Raw genomic sequence first — 23832 nt, 5'->3', positions numbered from 1 at the left:
TGACGTTTCCCCCTAGGGTCCCGCCCCTCGAGGGGCTTGGAATTTTGGGATTGGCCAAGAGACTGTGGTGACAAGGCCCCGATTGGACAGCGGGTCGCTGATTGACAGCGGGGGCAGCCGCCGCGCCCTCCCTCCCTCTCCTCTGTGCAAATGTGTGTGTGCGGTGTTATGCCGGACAAGAGGGAGGCGACCGTGGCGGCGGCGGCGGCGGCGGCGGCGGCGGCTCTGTTTATTGTCCCTCTCGGTGTGTGGATGTGAGGAAGCCGGTGCTGCAGCGCGACTGACAAAGGCGGCTTTTGAGGCAGCGGCGGCGACCGCGACGACGACGACGACTCCAGCGACAGGAACGGCCGGCCTTCGCGGAGTGTGAGAAGGACAAGGCGCTTCTGCGTCCCCGCCACGTTCGGACGCCCCGGGCTCCACAGACGCCCGCGCGGCTCGCACCTTCGGGCTTCGGCTGCGCTTGCTGCGCCGCCGCTCAGCCGCCACCGGCCGCCTCCCGCTTTCTTCTCCTCAGCTGCCGCGCTAGGCCCGGGCGACGCGGACGCCGCGCCTCGAGTTTGAGGGCGGCGGGCGGCGCGGCCTCCTCGGCGGGCTCGGCCGGACGTCCGCTCCGGGTCTCGGCGATGGGGCGCGGGGACCGGCGCGGCTAGGAGCGCGGCGAGCGGAGCGGTCGGTGTGGAGCAGCGGGGCCCGGCGGCTCGCAAGGAGGCGGGAGCGGCGGCCGCGGCCTCTGGGCCTGTGAACGTGAGGCACTCGCCATGGCCAAGACGGGAGGCGCGGGAGTCGGCGCGGGCGGCGGCAACGGGGCACTGACCTGGGTGGTGAGTGGCGGGCCTCCGGGGGCGGGGGTCGGGGCGGCTGCATTGTTCGCAGCCCGCGGCGGGGGAGGAATTCCGCGGGGCGGGGAGGGCAGGGAAAGAGGAAGGAGGGAAATCCCGTCCCCCGAACGGGCGCCCCGTCTGGACTTGTATTAGCAGAATCCCCCCACCTCCGCTCCCCGTGCCTTTTCTTTCTTCTCTTTCCCACTCGGGAGGCTCAGGTTGCAGGAGTATAATGTGCACTTGAAACTTTGGGGGACAAAACCGTGAACATGACATGTAGCCCCGCTTCCTCTCTTTTTCTCATCCCAGACCCTTCCAGGGTAGTCGGGATGAGATGATGGGGATGGCGATAATGCGGGGGGTGAGTGGGGGGGGGGGCGATCAGCACTTTCTCCAAATGTGGTTTAAGAAAATCTTGGAGAATGTGTGTGTGTGTGTGTGTGTGTGTGTGTGTGTGTGTGTGTGTGTGTGTGTGTGTGTGTGTGTGTGTGTGTGTGTGTGTGTGTGTGTGTGTGTGTGTGTATTTTAAATGCATCCATCTCTGGTGCTCTAATCTCTCAAAAAAGAATGCATTTGGACGTCTACAGCAATTTACACTTAAATTCGGAAAGTCTCATTCGATTGGGAGCGCATTCGGGATGCAGTAAGAGACTTTAGATTGTCCATCTGTCAGGGTAGGATTATTAAAAGAAGGGCTTACCTACGTCAGCATTGCAGGTGAAACGGGGTGGGGTGGAGGTGCTGAATGGATGTCTTGTAGAGGTGACTGTAGTGCTTAGTCCTGGAGTTAAAGGATTTCGGCGCTCAGGTCCTGCTGGGAAGTAGAAATAGCGAGGGAAGAACTGGAGAGCCCGGATTCCCACGACCGATCGATCATTCACCCGCATTTCACTTACTCAGCATAGAGTTCAGACGAGGGTCATTTCCTACACACACAAAAAATCCAGCTCAGTCAACTGATTAGGTATCCAAGGAGAAAAGTAAAAAGCGTTACCCTCTTTTTTTAAACACCCCATGGGAACTTTTATATTGGCATTTTTGTTACTTAATTCTTCATTTTTCTTTGTTTGGGTGAGGTTTAGGTGAGTTGATTAGCAGTTGTGTTGCTTGTGTTCCTTGTAAAAAGGGTGTTACTGACAGGAAAACATTTTCACGATTTCTGTTTGCATCCCAAGGTACTTTGCAAAGTAACTCACTAGGCTCTCATAATTGAATCTCTCCGAATTTTGTATATTCCACTTAAAATGTAGTATGAACGTATGAACGGACTAGCTAGAGAAAATGTCAGATAGTAAGTTAGTGGTCCGTGTGGACATGCGGGGAGAGAGGAATGCATACATGCAAAAGAATGATTTTTAAAATTGATGGCCCTTACTAAAATCAAAGATGTGAAAATGGAGTTAGAGAGCCACATGGTATTGTGAGTTCTTATTCACTATTTGGAAGTGTTGAGGCCTGATAGGTGTTTCCTCTGAGGACGCCTGATTCTATATGGTAAACATTCTGCTCCAAGGTTGGATTGGTTGGCTTTAATATTTGAAAGCAGTATTTTAACGTACTTTTACTTAACTTTGTAGATAATTAAGTGACCACTGTTTTTGTATCGAGTTCAATAGGAAATTTAGTGAAACTTGGAGGGTCTCATTCGACATTAGAAAAATGCATTTGAAATTAAAATTGACTTTTTGAATAAAGAATTTTTTTCATTATAAAATTAATTATGAGAAATACGGGAAATGCAGCAAAATAATGAGAAGTAAAAATCAATTAGTCTTTTATTTATAAAGTATATCTAGTTGAATTGGAAGTTTTATTAAATAAACATAATCACCCCATAAATCCTCTTTAAGATTTGATGCTTACTTTAAGTTATTATATGAGCATCTTTATGCCCATAATATACATCATTGATCATAAACTGAGGTGGTTATGGACTTTAATGTCAAATTGCTGTAGGTTCAGGTCATGTCTTCCATACATATAGTCAGTGGGGCTTTTTGAAAGGAACCTAACCTCTCTAAGCCTGTTTTCTCATCTGTCAAATAAAATTGCATTGAGAATTAAATAACATAACATATGTAGCACAGTGGTAAGCTTAATAAATGTTTGTTTATATTGACAAAGTTAAAAAAGTGCACACACTGGAAGAATGGATTGCAGTTGCTTTTACATAAAATATCATTTAGCTGGCGTGAAAACAAATTAATTTTTTCTTTTCAAGAGTTTGGGGGTTTATTGCAGTGATCTATTTTGGAAGAGAGGTAACTTTGTCAGCTTTATTGAAGCTGGTGTTATGTTGCCACCTGCTTGTGGATAGCAGGAAGAAATAAAAATGGAATTAGTCCCTGATATCTTTCTTCTTCTGAGTGGGGGGGGTTGCGTGTCATGTGTTGCTGGTATTAACTTCTTTCGGGATCATGCCAGCATGTGTTATTAACATTGTCAGCTCATGAAATTTGACCTTTCAGTATCTGAAACCACAAAGTGGTTTAAGATTGGCATTAATTTCTCCTTTTACTAATTTATTTGGTTTGTGTTTGATTTGCAGTATTTTAGCAAGAGTTTTTATAATTAAAAGAGAAATAATTATAAATGGTAACATTATTTTGAGTTAAATTTGACAGCGAAAAAGCCTTCTTTGAAGCAAGCAGTTTCTTGAATTAATTCTTAGTTTGTAAAGCTTTGATTGGTAGACCATAATATCTGTTTCATTCTGTCAGTCTTGTATTCTGTTTAAGTGGTTGTAGAAAATACATTTGTGGAAATATTAGAACATAGTTTATGACTATTGATCTCTTTTTTCCAGTAATACTCTAAAACTAGGTAGATTAAAAAAATATTATAATGGAAAATGTTAAGCATCTCAATAAGTTGTAGCCAGAATAGTATAACAAACCTCCCTCTATTTAGCATTAAGCTTAAATAAATATCACCGCAATACCACCCACTTTCTCTTTTCTTATTATTTTGAAGCAGAGCAAATCCTAGATTATATCACTTTATCTGTAAATATTTCAGTATTTATCTCTAAAAGTTGTCGTTCTTTAAAAAAAATATATAACCACAATTAACATTGTAGTTTTTTAAGAGTAAAATTCATTGAAATATATAACATACATTTTTTGGACTATTGCTGTGGGTTACATGTGTCCCCTAGAAGTTCATCTGTTGGAAACTTGATCCCCATTGTAACGGTGTTAAGAGGCTGGGAAATCCAATTATGATATATGGAAGGTGGAGCCTTTGAGAGGTGATTGGATCATGAAGACTATGCCCTCCTGAATGGATTAATCCATCATGGTTGTGGGCTGGTGGCTTTATAAAGAGCACAATAAGAGAGCTCTTGCAATTTTCTTGCAACATGATAACCTGCATTACCACAGGACTCTGTAAAAGAAGGTCTTCAATAGATGCATGCCCTGGACTGAGGACTTCCCAGCTTCCAAAATTATAAGAAATAAATTTCATTTCTTTATAAATTACCCAGTTTCAGGTACTCTAAGTAACAGAAATGGAGTAATACAACTATGAATACTTTTAAATAAAGAAATGTGGCTATATTTAAATATTGTTTAAAAATTTGTTTTAAGAAACTTGATTTAGTGGCTCATTACTGGAAGTCTAAATTCCTCAGTCAGACTTTCATAAAATATGGGCCATCTCCACTGAAATTTATTTTCTGTAGTCCCATAGGTAGATTTATCTCTTCATTGTCCCCTTTGCAAGTCATGCTTGTTTTTGTCACTTTGTTTTGCATGTTTACCTTCCATCAGGAAATCCTCTTTTCTCTTTAGCAGTCTAAACCTTAACTACTCTTCAAGGCTCGTTCAGAGTCTCACTAAACGTTTATTTTGCAGTTTATACTGATCTTATTCTTCTATTGAACTTTATAGATCATAAAACAAATTGTTTTAGTGTAAATTTTACACATGATAATTTTGTCTTAACAGTTATATTATAAATTTTTGAAGTTAGAGATCATGTATTTTCCTTGTTTATGTCCTTTACAGTTTTTAGAAAAGATCTGGATACATAATTCAACCTCAGTTATTAACAAATTGTGTAACTGACATACTAACTTCTTGAAAAGTCTTCTTTCATAGTATTACCAGTGGTTAAGTAGCAATGTTCTTTAGATACATTCTCAAGTAAACATAATAGCAGTATTTAGAAGTCCTTTTTATAAACTGTTAACTTTTCTGAATAGAAGTGAGTGTGTTCACCTGTAGTTTCAGATCTGTTAGATACTTAGATGGTGACAACAGTTGCATTTTACTAAATATGCTTTAAAAAACAAACCTCTTGTATTTTAAACTTATTTTGGCATCTGGCGGGTCTGCTGTATTTTTTAAAATCTTAATATGAATAGGACCCCTTTTTAAAGAAAAAGTGTGATAGGTATAGTTAGTCCCATTTGCAGAGAAGGAAGCAGGAATTTAGAAATGAGGTAACAAACTGTTAGGCACATGGCTAAAGCAAAGATGGTATTTAAACCAGGTTTATGTTCTTGACCATCATTTACACAGCCTCCCATTTTAAAAACATTAAGAAGCAAAACAACTCATCTTTTATACCCTGATATGACAGAATAAACAGACTTATGGAACTTATCTCTTTCTAGTTACCTGTCTTTTACTTTCACACTGAAAGCTAAGGAGTATATTTTCTTTTCAGGGTATATATATCTAGTAGAGCATGATGCTAAGAGTATAGGCTATGAAATCAGATCATATTCTCTCTCATATATATATATATATATATATATATATAATTTATAAATAAATACAATTTATTGAGTACATTTTTGGAGGCTGGGAAGTCCAAAGCCTAGAGAATACTTCTGGTGAGGTGATCTTAAATCAGTGCAGTGTCACATGGCAGAATGGCAGAGCAGAGAGAAAGAGATAGCTCCTCGTGCTCTCTTTTTAAAGCCCTCAGATCATATTGTTTTATAGTTCAGCTTTTTAAAGTACTAGCTTTGTTAGCTTTGAGAAAACATAACAGTATCATTTCATGGAGATCATATATAAGGATTAACCGAGATTATCCATATAATTCCCATAGTGCTTGGCACATAGTAGCTCTCAGATGGGTACACACACACACACATATCTTTTCTAATCCAGGATAAGTATTTTCATTCCTTTTATCTTAGAGAAAGTGTATTTTTAATTTTCACTGCATAAATCTAAGCATTCCTTACTGTTTTGAAGTATTCCTCATCTTCTACCTCTTTCCTTTTCTCTTACATTGGGAGGGCATTTCTGGAAGAGCAAAGATGGGGGACAGATTGTTGCTTTTTGTTTCATTAGTGGTGGGTAGATAATGTGGCCCCTCTACATATTTATATCAGTGAAGTACGGTTAAAATGAACATCAAAGGATGGCAGCCTTGAGGGAGAAAAGAATGTCACAAAAGGTTAATGTTGAGTCTGAGGGGATTATACAGAAAGTAAGAGAAAGGGCTTGTTGCTAGGCTGCCAGCCCCCAGTCCCACTCTTGTTGGCTTGGTGATGGTGCCATTTCTGTGCTGATTATGTGAATGAATAGAGTACCTCTCAGTTCTTTTTTAGGACCAACTGGCAAACCATCTCCTTTCCCCTCTTTGGCAGCAATTCATTCTGCCACAGAAAAACAGGAACTGTGGGTGATTGCCCCAAATTGTTATATCTGACAACTCGGTACATGGAAGAATCTTTTTTTTACAGAATGATCTTGGATAAGCATTAAATCTGTTTTTTTTTTTTTTTTTATTAGGAGTTAGCAATATTAGAAAAGTGCTATAAAATAGGTTAATATTTAAAATACATTTTATATATTTATTGTGATATTTTTGTTATAATTGAAAAATCCCAAATAATGCTTTGTTTAATTTGGCAACCAGTTTTTGGACTTAAGAAAAAAATCAATTATGGTGCCATTAAATGTATAAATCACAAATAATAGAATTAAAATAACTTTTAAATATGTGTAGGATGTTTATTCTAGTATGGGGATTATTTTACATTTTCATTGTCTTTAGTTTTACAAGGGAATGAAAATGTTGCCTTGATTTCTTAGATTCCAATGTAACAGGGTACTGGCATTACTTATTACTATAAATAGCTTGGTAATTTGTCCACAAAAACGAATTAAAGCAGTGAAGTAAGTTACAAATAAACTTAACTCATAAGTTTTCTATTGTTATTAAGCCTAAAAGCAAATTTATTTAGAATCCTCTTGGCGTTTTATTATTTTCAAAGGTATAGTGTTAATTTTTATTCAATGTGTAATAGAGTACATGATTATCTTACTACTATGAATAAGAAATAAGACATAAGAAAAGGTTAAATTAAAAGGCCCCATTTTTCTATGTCTCATATGGGCATAATTCTTTTAGCCTAGAGCTATGAAATATACATCATTCTTCATCTGTGGAGTTGAGAATGTGTTTATAAATGTATAGATAGGAGTTTGCTGGCCTGTGTTTGTTCAAGTTAATTTCCTGTTCTCTTTTCTGAATATTGTCAGCAAGTGTTAAAACTGAAGAGCAATCCAGGGCGACGCTTCTTTTAGATGTAGAGATAGCGATGATAACAGCTGGGGAGAAGGTACAAAGCAGATTTCTCATTTAGCTTCTCTCTTCTAAGCCCAAGGATGTTTGTATTCATACTTGTTTTGGGGATGGTACAATTCCATTAACTGGGAGAAGTTGCCCTCTCCCCTTACCTCCAGATTTTGATTTTTAGTGGACTGGACGTTACTCAGGGGGCAACTTTCTGCTAATAACAGGAGCTGAAAGAGACCATTATTCCAGCTTTCTGTTAAAAAAGCTTATAGACATCTTAGGGGAGATCCTCCCATGTTTGCAGCTACTGAACAAGAAAGTAAAACTGCCATTTGTTGAGAATGGGAATATAAAAGACAAATCTGACTGCAGTGTTAATTTCTACTTTCTTCTCTGCCAAGGCTGCCAGTTTATTTGTTTAATTTGGTTTTGTTTACCTTTTTGCCTAGACTCTAGTGAGAAAGCTGGGGCTGCAGAAGTAATAACTAAGTATGAACAGTGTCTCTAGGAAAAGAAGTCTTCAGTTGTATTGTAGCTTAATTATGTTTTCATATACATGGATTAATAAGCTTTTAACATATTCCTTTATGTATTCATTGTGGAAAATTAGAAAACATGTACCTGAAAAGAAAATAAAAATGACCCAGACTTAAACTTTCTATAGATAATTTTCATAAATATTCTGTTGAGTATATTTTATATTTTTTCTTATGTATGCATAAATTGCACATAATTTTTTTCTGACATTTAAAATGGACTTACTTTTGTATATACTATTTTGTAACTTTGTTTACTAACAATGTAGTTTTAATAAGCTACTAGACAATTTAAAAATATTTAATTACCTTTACTAATATAATTTCATATAAAAGCTATAGTGATGGAAGATTATACTTCACACAAATATTTTTCAATATGGAAACTAAAATTATTTTACTCAGTGAAGTACAATGTGTCCAGATTTAGAGGTTTATATCAAGTTTTAGACATTATTTTAATATTATAATTGAGAGTTGTTTTGAATGACCTCAGATGACCTCAGAACTTCTACAAATGGCCTCAGCCATCTACAAATGACCTCAAAACATCTGTTTTATTATGGTATTCTGTAAATAATATGTATCCCTTAATGTTTTTCATTACTTTAAATAGATTGGTACCTGTTTTTATTTTCTCAACACCTGTCATATGATATTTAGGAAAAATATTTTGGCATAAAGTGTTCTAAGTATAATGTGTTCTTATTTTATAGTATTTATATATTCTTCCTAGAGAAAATTACAAAGAGTAATTAGACAGAGCAAACTACATTTCTCATGTTCTTTGATATTCTTTTAGTTGTGGTAAAAACCATATAGCATTAAATTTACTATCTGTATTAGTCCGTTTCATTTACTTAGAATACTTGCAACTGGGTAATTTAGAAAGAAATGAAATTTATTTCTTACAGTTTTAGAGGCTGAGAAGTCCAAAGTCCAGGGAACACATCTGGTGAAGGCCTTCTTCCTGGTGAGATGACTCTACAGTAACTCAGGGTTTCATATGGCGAGAATGGGCTGAGCAAGCGGGAATGCTAACCTCACTCACTCTCTTTATAAAGCCTTCAGAACCATACCCATTATTGCATGAATGGATCAATCCATTCACAAGGGCACAGTCCTCACAATCTAATCATGTCTTAAAGTCCCCATCTTTCAAATACTATAATTGGATTTCCTACCCTCTTAACACTGTTACAATGGGGATCAAGTTTTCAATACATGAACTTCTGGGGGACATGTTTAACCCATAGCACTATCTTAACCATTTTTAAGTGTAGAGTTCTATAGTGCTAAATATATTTACGTTGTTGTGCAACAGGTCCCTGGAACTATTTCATTTTGCAAAAACTGAAACTACACCCCCTAAACGTTAATTTCTTGGTCCCATTCCTTCTAGTAACTTGGTAACTACTTTTCTACCTTCTTTTTCTGTGATTTTTGACTTCTTTAGGTACTTCATGTGAGTGGAATCATGCAGTATTTGTCCTTTGTGACTGGCTTATTTTGCTTAGCATAATGTCCTTGAGGTTCATCCATGTTGTAGCACATGACAGGAATTCCTTCTTTTTTAATGCTGCATAATATACATAATAACATTTTCTTTATCCATTCATCCATCAGTGGACATTTGGCACCCTGTTCCTGTCAGTTCTTAGATTTGGACAAGACAGAAACAAGTCCCTGAGATAACACTACATGCACCCTCTCATTGGAGGTACATCCGCTTTCTCTCCCTCCTCAGAGAGAAGTTGGAAGTTGGGGGTTTCCTCCCAATCTTGCCTTGCTGGGGTGGATGGTGGCGGTGGGCCCATGGGTTTTGATGTGGTTTTGAGCTCACCTGGAGCTTCTTAAGTGGTTTTTGGATTTCTCACAAAGGCAGTTGGTTTGAATGTTGTTAAATCCATGTCTCCATGGGGGAAGGAGGGCCTGGGGTTTCCTATTCTGCCATCTTACTGACCTCACTCACGTGTTTTCTGATTGTTAAGACATTATCTTAGCAAGAATAACAGCTTTTTGAACTTGATAGGGATCTGGTAGGTCCAGGCTAAACATTTCTTTTTTCTCATATATTCCTTTGAGAAGAGATATAGAGAGGAAGATGTGGCAATTGTTAGTAAGGAGGTGTGGAAAAGTTTGTATATTCTTGAATAAGGAATGAGGTAGGGTTTTACCCCTGTTTTTCATCCTTGTGTGTCACTTTAGTTCAGTGTGACTCATCAGGGACAAACTCAGAAGTCCAAATTAGACATGAGCCTCTGGTTAAATCTAATCTTGAAAATATTTTCCTTGTGGTGGGATTTGTTTTGGAGCAGTAGCCTAGAATAGGAAAGCCTTTACTCGTATGGTTATTATATGTCACTAACCTTTATGCCAATAATTGCAAACTTAGAATTGCAGCTGTAAGTTAATGGTAAAAACACCTTCGATGCTGTAGAATCCATCATCTTTAAGCACCTTTTAAAAGAGTGTGTTCTTAGTCATTATGGTCTTTGTTCTAACTATTCTGAGGACCCATTTTAAAATTAATTATGTATTTATTGTTAGATTTGTTTCTATAAATTAATCAATTGCCTCATCATAAAAAGCAAGGAACATGATTAGAAAGTTGGAGACTATCTGGAATTTTAAAAATACAGTTCATATATCTGGCCAACTAGTTCATAATCTAACTTTTGGCAGAAATAGAGTATGACAACCTTATGAAACAATTATTCTCTTTTGTCCAAAGCTATTTTTAATTGATTCTACGCAATGTTAATGAATAAACTTGTAAATAAAATAATGTATACGAATATGTTTTAAAATCTAGAAAGTGAGTTATTTGTATACTCTTATTTTGAAGCGGTATTAAATCTCTGATTTTATATAAAATTTATGGCATTGAGAAATTGTAATTAAGGTTTGAATTTTTTTAGGGTTTTTATGTTACAATTCCTGTCTTGATTTAGACTACTCTGAGGTTATGCCTGTTGATTTTTAGACATACGTAATGACATATTATTTTAAAAATAATAACTTAAAAGATGATGGTATGTTTATGTCTAGGATCTGAATGGAAGCTGTATACTGCTTCTTTAAATGCACAAATCTCTCTATCTTCTATTGTTTGCCTTCTATTTCTTTTATTTCTACTAAAGGTCAAAGGCCTTTGAAGATATCTCAATTCTCATTGTGTTTTACATTTGAGTTATTTTTTTGACAATGAAAAAAAACAGGCCATCATAATACCCTTCTTTTAATGAGATTCATAGTTATTAGCATAAGAGAATTCCAGAAGGAGAGAGGTGTGTTCTCTGTTGCTGTTGAGAAGACAGCGAAGTTTCTAGACCTTGGGAATTTATTTCGAATCCTCATCTGCTGTAAGGAACAGTAGGAAGTAGGATCACCAACCTCTGCCTCCATGGAACTGGTAGAGAAACTGGGATCATAGGGTGCCTCAGTTTTGGGGCACAAATGTGTGAAATTTGATAATTTAATAAACCATATTATTCTCAGCCATATTAGGTTATTAACCACATACGTTAATATTTTGTGTAGGATATTTTTGCCCACCCTTTGCTATAGTCTTTAGTAGCTTAATGGCAGGGAATCGACATTGGGAAGGTTTTGGGACTATTGCATCCAGCCAGGTTCAGTCATTGTGATTCTATAACCTGACCAGAACTCACATTCCTTGGGAAATTTTGAGGACCACAGAAATTCACCTGATGTTTTACATAATTGGGAAATGTTTATATTTCTAGATTGAGTAGATGGAGGCTGTTTAATGAGTCTTGTGACTGTACCCACATTTGGGACTCAGTCAAAACTGCAGCTTCACATTGTATTATGAATAGAACTAGATTGTCAGTAAGTAGACCTGTGTTCTCTTCAGGACTTAAAAATCAGTGAGTTTGAAAGATAATTTTTCCATTAAAAAGGAGAACACATGTTATGTCTCCATACACTTTTTAGTTTGCCCTTTGGTAGGTTATTTAAATTTGATTTTTTGGTTAATTTTAGACTCTTTTTGATCAGAACAATGCTGCAAGAAAAGAAGAGTCAGAAATTGCAAACAAAAATGATTCTTCAAAGAAGTTGTCTGTTGAGAGAGTATATCAGAAGAAGACACAACTTGAACACATTCTCCTTCGTCCTGATACATATATAGGATCAGTGGAGCCATTGACACAGGTAATTATTTTCTAAAATTGATTAAAATTAGGAGTTGTGTATCTATAGCTATTTTTACTATATTAATAAAATTATTGTGATTATATACTTTGTAAGTCCATGATTTCATGTCTCTATAGTCATGAGCAAAGTAGGGAGAGAGATCTAGAAGCAGAAACGTATTTTCCTTCTGGAGATAAAAACTATCAGAAGAAAGAAGTATGGGGCCGAGCCCGTGGCGCACTCGGTAGAGTGCTGCGCTGGGAGCACGGCGACGCTCCCGCCGCGGGTTCGGATCCTATATAGGAATGACCGGTGCACTCACGGGCTGAGTGCCGGTCATGAAAAAACGACAAAAAAAAAAAAAAGAAGAAAGAAGTATGGAGTAAAATGGTGCCATGTGAATTTTTTAATAAAAGTCCTTAAATTTATACTGTGGTTTACTTTAATGTTAGTACGTTCTAGAATTTATATATATATACATTGACTATTATTTCATGCTTACTATGGATGTGGCTTACATATATTATCCCATTTGATCCTAACAATTTTGGGAAGTAGGTGCTGTTATCTCCTTTTTATAGATGAAGAAAGGGAAGCTTAAATAAATTTAGGTTACTTCCGCAGATCCCTCAACTGGTAAAAGCTGGATTTCGAAGCTAGGTTTCTCTGATTCCTGAATCATGCTTTGTTCATATTATTTTACTCTGTGCTCCCTATACTGTAGAAAGATCTAAAGCATGAAGTAAATATGTTTTTGTATTTTTCTATTATTTTATTTACTTACTGTTTCTAAAAATTCTTGGTGTCTTATATTAAAGCTAACTTTATGTATGAATAAGAATACAGACGGTACAAAATGAGCAATTTCTCAGTTTTGAGTTTATTTAAATTCAATATGAATAGTGAAGTTGACTATAACTGAAGTTATGTGTGTTTTTCTGCTTTGAAGATTTAAGTATTTTGATAGACTAAATGACCAAATGTGGGTTTATACTATCTAAAATTGATGTTAAAGATTTATGGAGTGAAAAAGCATTTTTGAATTTCTCTTTCAATGCAGTTTATGTGGGTGTATGATGAAGATGTGGGAATGAATTGCAGAGAGGTTACCTTTGTGCCGGGTTTATACAAGATCTTTGATGAAATTTTGGGTGAGTACTTGTTTAGGATTTAATGCATCTGTTTCTATGAATGCCGTTATAATGTCCATGTATGTATAAAGCCAGACTTACAGTATAACTTTTAAAGGTATATCTCTGGCTTTTATGCTTAATATAAATGTTCTTCAGAAAATTTATAGCATTAGCTGTAATATTTTCATATCTTTATGCTTCATATTTTTGTGTTTCAGCTTGTTTATCTGTAAAACGAATGTGTTGTATTTGTAGTCTCACAATTGGTGCTGTACTCCTGTTAAGTGTGGTCATCTGGGGTTTGCTAGCATCCAGTTTCCTGGGGGGGAGTGTTAAATTTGGAGATTTCCGGGCCTGAGCTTGCAGATTCAATGAGTTGGAGGTGGGACATGTAAATTTGCGTTTTTCATCAACATATCAAATGTTTTCATGGGGCAGCCAAGATTAGTAACCATTATTCTAGTTGATCTCTGTTCCCTCTAGATCACATGATTAATTAAATTACAATGAAGTGTGAATACCTAATTGACTCCTAGGGAATGCTTGTACTGTAGAAATGTTTTTAACTTGGGACTTTCTAGAGATTCTCTGCTCTACTACTTCTTCAGTGCAACTTGAGGTTTCTTAAACAGTAGGATTGTATGAGCTTCTTCCTATTGGTCTTTGGGAAAACGAGAGGAAAGTAAAAACTGGTTAGATTTTATGCCTTCACTCTTCCCCGCCAACTATCCACCTGATTTTATTATTTTAAGTTGATTACACAGTGTTTGTCAGGAGCATATGCCTTCTCTGATTGAAGTTCAATTTGATAACTAGCTTGTGTTCACATTTTCTTGAAGCAGTGGTTAATGAATGCAAAAAATTTTTATTATCAGTGATAGTGCATAGGATTTAGAATTTTGATTTCTAAGGGTTTTAAAGACTTTGTAATTCAGAAATAATTGGTTGGTTTCAGTTTAATCTGCCTGTAAAAATCACTACATGGAGATCAATATATAGTAATTTTTTGTTACCAAAATAAATTATAATTAAATGAAATTTTTTACTTTTAGACCTGGATTAGGGGGTTGTGAATGCAGATGTTTGCTCTTTAATTTGTTTGTATATATCTCTAAAACATTTCCTCCCTTTTGTGTGATGGAAAACATAATGGTAACTTGGTGTGATATAAAATTTAGGAATATTATTTGGAAAATAAGGTTTTGTGTTAGAAGTTAGTAATTATTTTTATTAACTATACCATATGTAGATATTTATATTAAGAAGTAATGCACATATACTTGTGTCCATGAATTTATTTATATAATTATGTATATTTTATTACTCATTAAGATATTTAATTTTGTAGTTAATGCTGCTGACAATAAACAGAGGGATAAGAACATGACCTGTATTAAAGTTTCTATTGATCCGTAAGTATATTTCATGTTTAATTTTTTATGCTAAGTTGTTTTATTCAGGTTGTCCCCAACTTATGAATACTATTCACATGAATAGTATATATCGTTGATACTCCTTTATTTCCCTGTTGTTTGAGACCTTGTTATTTTTGCCTCTTTTTTTTCTCTGTGATTTATGACCTTTTTTTCCATAGTACTTCCCTATGGGAGCTGTTGGAGACCATTTTTCTTTGATGCTGTGGATTCTGTTTCAGCTGCTAGAGTAATCACTGTATCTTTCCTTTTCACTCCTACTTTGGGACTCAAGGCTAAGGTCTATTGTTATTGCTATTCCAGATACATTATGGGTTAAATTTACTTTTCACGACCAGCATTTGGACATTTTCAGTATTTATGACATCATTTAATAAATTAGGTACTACTGGTATTACAGACTATATACCAGGTGATTAACTAATTAGATCTTACTATGGTGATTTTTTGGGGGAGCATGAGAAAATATAAAAAAAATAATAATAGTTTTAAATCAGAAACACAGTTGTTATGTTTATCCTGTTTTTACCAGCATGTCTTTTGTAAAATACTATATTACATTTATCTTTTTAAATTTCATTTGTCATTTAGCATGATTTTAAGATTTTTCTCTAATAGACATGAAAATTTAACAATTTAGGTATAGTCTTACTGTCAAGAATCTAATTTCAGATGGCAAGTTTTCGATTAATGGTATAACGAAACTATAATTTATATTTGGTTATATGATGATATTAACTATCTTATATGAAAATGGTACCACATAACTGTTCTGTTGAAGTTCTTGATTTTTCTTTTTCTCACTTTCTTAATTTTTTTTATTTGGATCATTTGTACTATGAATACGTTCTTGAGAATTTATATGGTTAGGTGTACAGGACACTTATAAGTTACAACTTACAGAAGCTTAAGATTGTTTTAAGGAAGTTTTTCAAAATTCGGAATTTTTTATCAGAAAGATTCTGATAAAACTAAGGAAGAAAGGGCATACCTTGAATACATTCTTGTTTAACATAGTTGTGATTATTTAATTCTTTTATCTTAATTATTCTAGCCACATTAATCCAACAAGATTGAATTTAAAAACAGATTTATAGAATCCTGTCATAACAAAGTGACAAAAAAGTGAGCTATAAAACAACTCTGTAGACTGGATAAGGACTCTTGGTGGTTTACTTTACTTATTAGTTTATTACAGATTCTGTACAAGGAATAATTCTATGTAACTAGCAGTGCCTTTATCACTTCCTTTTCAAATTTCTTTTTAATTAACAAACATTTTTGTGTGGGTATGAGAGTGAGATAGAGTTATAACTAAATTTATTTAGTTCTTAATGGCAATCAGATATCGATAGACTTCTTTTTTTCTTTCTTTATCTTCAACTCATTTTAACTACGTCTGCTACAAAATTCTTTTATTTCAATATAAAACAAAAATTCTTACCTACTCCAAGGAAGAAGGGGTGAAGGTAGTATATTTTAACCTCTCCTCTCTTTTTTTTTTTTTTGTTGTTTACAAATCACTGATGAGAGATTTTTGAGTATTTCTCCTGCCTTCAATTTAATTTTTATGTTTATTTAAAACAGCAGTAAGCAAGTGTTTTGTGGGAAGTTGATCTTTATATTTTATTTCTGAATTTTAAACGTAACATTTTGTCTTTTGTGAATTTCCTCCCATAAAGTCATTTCTTATTTTTTGTTTACTACATATACTACAGAATTAGTGTCATTTTTATTCAAATCAATTTTATTTCAGAGTTATAATTTTTGCATAAGTTAGATTTGTAATATAAGAAGTCATTTTACAGCAGAATTTAAATTGGAAAAAGTGATGTTAGGCTATTTATCCAAATGACCCAGTTTTCTCTGCTGTCTGTTTTGGTATCCTTTGAGTTTCATTCTGTTTAACATTTTTGTATAGCAGATTTTTATCTTTCTTTGTGCATGTGTGCACACGAACTTGTATGAAGGAGAGGTTAAATTTTAATAGCTAATGGGCTGAGTGTATAAGATATACAGTATAGCTTAGCTCTTATTCTTTTTTTTTTCCTATAGTACCATGTGATGTAGGGATAAAATTTAAAAAGTCATGGTTATGAAAGGCATAGAAATAGATTAGCAAGACATAACATGCAGAATTTGGACAGCTCTTCTGGAACTTTAAAGAATTCGGAGAAACTTCTTACAGGGGAGCTTAAAGGTCACTAAATAATGTAACATAATGGATAGTATTGGAACAATTTATTTGATGGCATTTATCTGATGAAAAACAAACAAACATGTGCAAAGCACGTTAACCAGAGTTCTAACTATTCTTCTAGCTTAAGATTCTTGTTTATTTAGGGTTGAAACATTAAAACTATAGCTTTCAAAATAATACATACTCATGCTAAAATATATATATAAATATGCATTTCTTTTTTTTAACAAAGGGGCCATAATATATATACTATTTTGTATCTTTTGATTTTTATTCCTGATATTGTAGTCAGCCTTCCCAATTAATTTATATAGATCCACTTTAATGCTTTCTAATAATCCTCAAGTATTTTATTATATTGATGTATCATAATTTAACCTCTTTCCAATTGATGTATATTGGATATTTAGATTGTTTTCAATGTTTCTTTTAGCTTTATTTTTGAGACTTTATTTGTAGTTTATTCAAACACAGTGACCTTATTCCTAATATCTCTGTGAAGATTATTGATGGAGCAAAGAATATAGTTACAGAATTCTGAATAATTGTTTAGAGATTACAGAAATAAATGACAGATCTGGGAAGTGATATAGATTGAAGTTTTGTAATAGAGATGTAACTTTGACAGAAAGTTCCAGTTTCATACTCATATAGACTTATTGAATATAGGAGAAGACCAGCCTTTTTTTTTTTTTTTTGAATCTGTGATGAAGATAATCAATTTACAAGATTACCACCATATATACTAAAGAGGATGAAACATTTTTAAAGGTTTTTTCACAGGTATATTGCCTTTTTTTTGTCAAGATGTGTAATATTCCATTTTTTGCCTATCTTTATTTAATTTGTATAATTCTTCTCTATTAATTTTAAGTTCCATATAGTTTCTTGTAGAAAATAGATGCTTCATAAATTGTAGGTTTTAAGCCCAAACTGGGAACTATTTGGAAATCTAAAAAAGTAGTGCAATATACGGTCCTTGTTTCCAAGGTACAGTTTTTGCCTCTGAAGATATGATACATAAGCGAAAGAACAATAGAGTTTGAAACTATTACGTATTTAAATGTTCAATTGTTATTTTGTAGAGATTGTTCATCAGCAGGTGAGATAACTTAATTATCTCATGAGGTCCCCAGTAAATAATTTGCTTTTTTCTAGTCTCAATATAAGGAGGATTGGAAAGCATTGTTAAAGACTTAATGGAGAACTGAAGTCCCAAACAGATCCTAAAAGTTTGGGTAAAATTTGGCTAGACAAAGGAGAGAGGAAAAAGACATTATAAGCAAGGAAGAGATCAATGAATAAAGAAATGGAAGAATTGGGAATGAATATGGACAAGTAAAAAACTAACCTGAAGGAAAAATAAGATGCATGTTGCAGAATAGTGGCAATTATATTTGGCTATCAGTATGGATATGGATAATGGAACTCGAACATATGCTAGAGGACTTTTAAGATTGATTTTTATGGAAAATGTGGAACTACTGCTGTATTCTAGAGCAAAAAATAGTGTTATGAAAGCTGTATTAAGTTCATCATAGTTATGCAAAATATATTTAAGTGGAGTGGCTAGCAAGGTGACTGTTTCAGTAATCAGTGTTTTAAGGTGATATTTGTCTATCTAGACTCATACTGGCATTTGGAATGAAGAATTGATATGAAATGAATCTACTAGAACAAATTGATAAGATTTGATGACTAGATTCTAAAGAATGATCAGGAGATATGAATCAAAAAAATTTGAAAAATTTGAGCATAGCAAACTAGGAGAAATGAAACTGTTGGAGAGTGAGAGTAAAAAACAGTTGTTGATTTGGGGAGGGAAGATGTTATGTTAAAAGTTTTTAGTTTCTTTATTTCTTTTTTCAAAAAACTTTTTATTTAGATAATTTTAACACTTTGGATCTTTAATTTTCATTTTGGTTTTTATAACTTAATTTTTAGTGTAATAACTATTTCCAGTAACTCTTGAGATTAAGGTATGTATAAGTACAACAGAGTATCTAAGAATAATTGTGAATCAGATTGACAAATGATAGCTTTTTAAGCCAGTTCTCTGTGTCGGTTTTAAAGCTGTCTCTCTTTGCAAATTTGGCCCTTAAATGGACAAAAGTGTTGTACTTTTATCCTTTTAAAACAGTAAGGTGGGTAAAATTTTTCCTCTGGACTACTGCCTATGTCAAGTTGCTGTTACCTGTAGGATCCTCCACTCCATATCATTCAGGGTTAAAATGGATAGTTTTGTGACAGAACAACCTAAAGGACCTAAAATAGGTAATATCTACATATTTTAAAACCACTGAAATTAATTTATGACAGTGATTGACACAATACAAATAGCCATCTAACATTTAGGCTGAGAGTGGGACACATTTCAAGCTGTCACTTTTTCATCTGTACTGTTTCAGCAGTTAGATAGGAAATGAAAATGTTTATGGCTATTGGCTCTGCAGAGCTTGTGGTTCACAGGTGGTATACTGGTAGAATCAAATGGTAAGATCATGGCTAATGTACATGAAAAGAAAACTGAATCTATAGCTGACTTCTTATAAAAAACTTTACTCCTTTTACTGTTTTCTGGGAGGTTGAGAAGAGTTTCTTCTCAAGGAATTTTGCAGTATTACCTTGCAGATCTTAGTGATCCTAATTTGAGTTATAGCTCAGGAATAGAAATATGCATCCTCAGCAAATATTTTCTTGAAAGATAAGTCAGTGTCTTCCAATTGATAATGACTGGTATCTTGCTTACAGTCATTCGGTTCTATTATGGATTAATTTGCTTTACATGGAAATTAATTAATGTATACTTAAACTATTTTAAGCTCTAAATTCTGCTTGTTTATTTACAGTGAATCTAACATTATAAGCATTTGGAATAATGGGAAAGGCATCCCAGTAGTAGAACACAAAGTAGAGAAAGTTTATGTTCCTGCTTTAATTTTTGGACAACTTTTAACATCCAGTAACTATGATGATGATGAGAAAAAAGTTACAGGTAAAGTCTGAATGGAATTTTGATTGAAAACTATTTTTATATAAAATATAAAATATTACAGGAAAGGAAACCCATGCAGTTTTGTTTTGAGAAAATCCTTTTCAGAATTAATATCTATAAAAAACTGTCATGTATAAGTATTATCTTGGTTATAGTCTAACAGTGACATTTTAAAAGCTTAAGTCTGATAGCATATTGACTTTTATGTTAGAAGTACTGTAATTCTAGCCTGGCTGACAGTTTGAGTTTTGATTTACATAAGATAGGTGTGATGCCTGTATATATGAACTTGTTATTATATAGCACCAAGTCTTTTGGTATTAATTAAACTACTTTTAAAGTGTTTTTCTTAAGAGGGTCAGGATTGAAAATCTAGATTCTGTAAATAAAATCCTAAATGCTTTGACCAAAACGAAATGTTTTTCTGCTAATTTATGTTGCCCAAGTAGGTTGATAGTTTCTTTTTAAAACCAAGGTTCTGGATAGTGATCATACTGTAGATTCAAATTTTGTAATAGAGAATTGACTTTGACACAAAGTGCAGATTTCATATTCACATAGACTTAAGAGATATTAAGCTAATTTTTTTTTGAAATTGTGATGAAGATAATGAATCTGCAAAATACCTATTTTAATTACACTACTGTATGTGCTAAATCTTATCGTGTCTTTCTTTAAATGAAAAAAATCTAAACATACTTTGGAATATTTAATTGATGATTGATAAGGTAATGCAATAAGTTGAACTGTTTTGCAACAGACTTGCCCTATGATAGGTGGTCATTTAAAATAATTTTTATTAAACCATTTACAATTAATTTTTCTGACAGGTGGTCGCAATGGTTATGGTGCAAAACTTTGTAATATTTTCAGTACAAAGTTTACTGTAGAAACGGCTTGCAAAGAATACAAACATAGTTTTAAGCAGGTATGATAGTAATTTATCTATTTCTTTTTTAAAAATAATGTTTTGTTGTTTTGCTGAGATAATAGAATATTAGGTAAATTGCAATGATACCTATGTAACTTTTATTTTTTAAATCATTAAGTAAGTCATTAAAATAAAAAGATGTCAGAATGCCTAGGAGATTTTATATAAGCCTATCTCCTACCATTCCTTTAAAACAAAATGCTTTATTTAACAGACTTCCTTTTATCTAGGTAAGTATTAGTGAAAATTTACTGAACCTCACAGATTCATATAAATATCATGTTTAAAAATTCCTCATTTAATCATTAAATTCATATTTTGAAATTTTATCTTCTTTTATTCTTGCAGGCCTTTGAAAATAGTTTAAAATTTTATGTATGCTAAAATAATTTTGTCAGGAAAAGCATCATGACTATTTTTGTGAAAATCTGTATGGTCATGTTGAAGACTTTGAAAAATATTTTATTGACAGCTATAATAGTTTATTTTATTTGTAACATGAGTTTGTTATAATAGTAGTATTTAAAATTTCTTCATCTCTAATATTATCAGTTTCAAGGATTTGGTATGTGTTGAGGTTGAAAGATGGATATAGGTGTGGTAAATGAATGTTTTTCTTGAGCTGAGTCTTGTGAAGTATAGAAGCTTTATAGAAATATTTGAATGTTTGTTTTTAAGACATGGATGAATAATATGATGAAGACTTCTGAAGCCAAAATTAAACATTTTGATGGTGAAGATTACACATGCATAACATTCCAACCAGATCTGTCCAAATTTAAGATGGAAAAACTTGACAAGGATATTGTGGCCCTCATGACCAGAAGAGCATATGATTTGGCTGGTTCGTGTAAAGGGGTCAAGGTCATGTTTAATGGAAAGAAATTGCCTGTAAGTGTCTTCTAAAATAGTTTAATGCTTTGTTATTTTGTAGATAGGATATAGTTGGATCTTGCTTTTAAAATCTAATCTGAGCTCCTTCTTTTAACTGGTGTGTTTAGATGATTGACATTTAAAGTGATTATTGATGTGTTTGGATTAAAATCTACCCTTTTTCTAGCTGATTCATTGTATTTGTTCTTTATTTCTTGTTTCCTCTTATTCTGCCTTCACTGATTTTAATTGAGAATTTTTTTATGATTCTATTTTATCTCTTCTTTTTGCTTATTAATTATGCCTCTTTTTAAAACTTGTTTTAGTGGTTGCCCTTGGGTTTAAATAAATATACTTTTGTAGATGGTTTAAGCCCACCTTCAAACAATATAGCACTTTATGAATAGTGAAAGGACTTTATAACAGTAAAACCCCAGGTTGTCCCTCCCATTCCTTTTGTCATTGTCATTGTCATCACATATTTCTCTTTTACATATGCTATAAACACCAGAAGGAGAAGAAAGAATGAAGCAGGAGAAATATTTGAAAAAATAATGGCAGAAAAAATTCCAAAATTAGGGATATTGTTGTTTTTGTTTTAAGCAGTCAGTTATCTTTTAGAACAATTAAAAATACAATGAAAGATTATATTTCACATTCATTTACTCCATTCCCTATGCTCTTTATTTCCTGGTGTAGATCTAAGGTTTTGATCTTAATCATATTCCTTCTGCCTAAAGATCTTCCTTTAAAGTTTGTTGTAGAGTACTGCTGGCAATGAATTCCCTCAATTTTTTTCTGAGAAAGTCTTTATTTTTCTTTCACTTTCAAAGGATATTTTCACTGGATTTAGAATTGTGGGTTAACAGTGTTTTTCTTTTTTCTTTCAGTACTTTAAAGATTTCACTCCATTGTTTTCTTTCTTGTTGTGTTCTTATCCCTGTTCTTTTGTTGGTAAGGTGTTTCTTTTTCCTCTAGCTGACAAGATTTTCTTTTTGTCTTTGGTTTTTTGAATATGATATGCTCATGTGTGAGATGGTTTTTGTTTTTGTTTTTATTTATTCTTCTTGGTGTACTCTGAGCTTCTTGTATCTGTTGTTTAGTGTCTGTCAAGAATTTTGAAAATTTTAGGCCATTATTTCAAATATTTCTTCTTTCCTGTTCTTTCTTTTCCTTCTGCTATTAAAATTTTACATATGTTATATTGTGGTGTTATACTGAGCTCCTGGATGCTTAGTCTGTTTTATTCACTCTGTTGTCTTTGTGTTTCAGTTTGTTTAATTTCTACTGCCCTGTCTTCTAAGTTCTCACTGATTTTTTCTCTCTACTGCGTCAAGTCTGCTGATGAGCCTGTCAAAAGCATTCTTCATATCTTCTATTGTGTTTTTGATTTTTAGCATTTTCATTTAATTCTTTCTTATAGTTTCTATCTCTGCTGAAGTTGAATGTTGTCTACCTCTTTCACAGGAAACTAACATGTTAACCATAGTTATTTTAAATGCCCTAACTGATACATGTTATAACATCTTGTGACATATCTGAGTCTGGTTCTTATGATTGCTTTGTTTTATCAAAACTGTGTTTTTTCTTGCCTTTTGGCATGTCTTGTAAGTTTTTGTTGAAAATCAGATATATCGTATAGGGCAGGAGATACTGAGGTAAATAAGCTTTAGTCTGGGACTTAATTGGCGTCAGGAGTTGGGCTGTGTTTGTAGTGTGTTTTGCACTACTTACTAATTTCAAGGTTTGTTGCTACTATAAGTACAGAGACTTCGAAATTCTTGTTTTTGTCTTTCCTCTTGGCTTTGGGCCTTCTCTTTGAGCTGCCCCTCAGAGACGTTCTGTCTTTTGCAGCTCTTCCAGCTGAAACCCACTGTTGTTATTGGAGGCTTGTTAACATGGTGGTGGGTGGTACATTGTGGGGAAGGTGTTCTCTAATGTCGGATTGCATCCCAGTCTTTAGAGTGCATAGTGAGCCTTCATCTCAGGGGTTTGACCTTTACAAATGTTTATGCTTTCCTTTATAGGTAGAGATTTTTCTTCTGCCCTCTAGTCTCTTCTCCCAGCTGAAGCAGGTATCCACCAGCATTCTCAGCCTTCGTCCTGGAGGCCCTGCAGAATAAGCTTCTTTTTTATTTTTATTTTATTTTTTTGTAAGGGAGATAGGTCTGGGTGGGTTTCCCAGTGGCTGCCGTTCCTC

The 23832-nt window shown here is 34.3% G+C and overlaps 1 protein-coding gene across 2 annotated transcripts in view; it reads left to right on the top strand.

The window, feature by feature from the left end:
• The first annotated feature begins 157 nt into the window (after positions 1-157).
• TOP2B (DNA topoisomerase II beta) overlaps positions 158-23832 on the top strand; it is a 59341-nt gene continuing 35666 nt past the window's right edge. The window contains exons 1-7 of one of the 2 annotated variants that reach the window (XM_063114035.1): positions 158-824; positions 11930-12085; positions 13128-13218; positions 14549-14612; positions 19683-19828; positions 20659-20756; positions 21438-21650. In XM_063114035.1, coding sequence (XP_062970105.1) covers positions 762-824; positions 11930-12085; positions 13128-13218; positions 14549-14612; positions 19683-19828; positions 20659-20756; positions 21438-21650 — 831 coding nt within the window. In that variant the 5' untranslated portion in view covers positions 158-761. Of the gene's footprint in view, positions 825-11914; positions 12086-13127; positions 13219-14548; positions 14613-19682; positions 19829-20658; positions 20757-21437; positions 21651-23832 lie in introns of both variants that reach the window. The other variant, XM_063114034.1, reaches the window with a different exon arrangement.

This window comes from Cynocephalus volans, chromosome 11 (genome assembly GCF_027409185.1).
Source record: "Cynocephalus volans isolate mCynVol1 chromosome 11, mCynVol1.pri, whole genome shotgun sequence".
NCBI lineage: Eukaryota > Metazoa > Chordata > Mammalia > Dermoptera > Cynocephalidae > Cynocephalus > Cynocephalus volans.
This window is presented reverse-complemented; position numbering and strand designations above follow the sequence as displayed.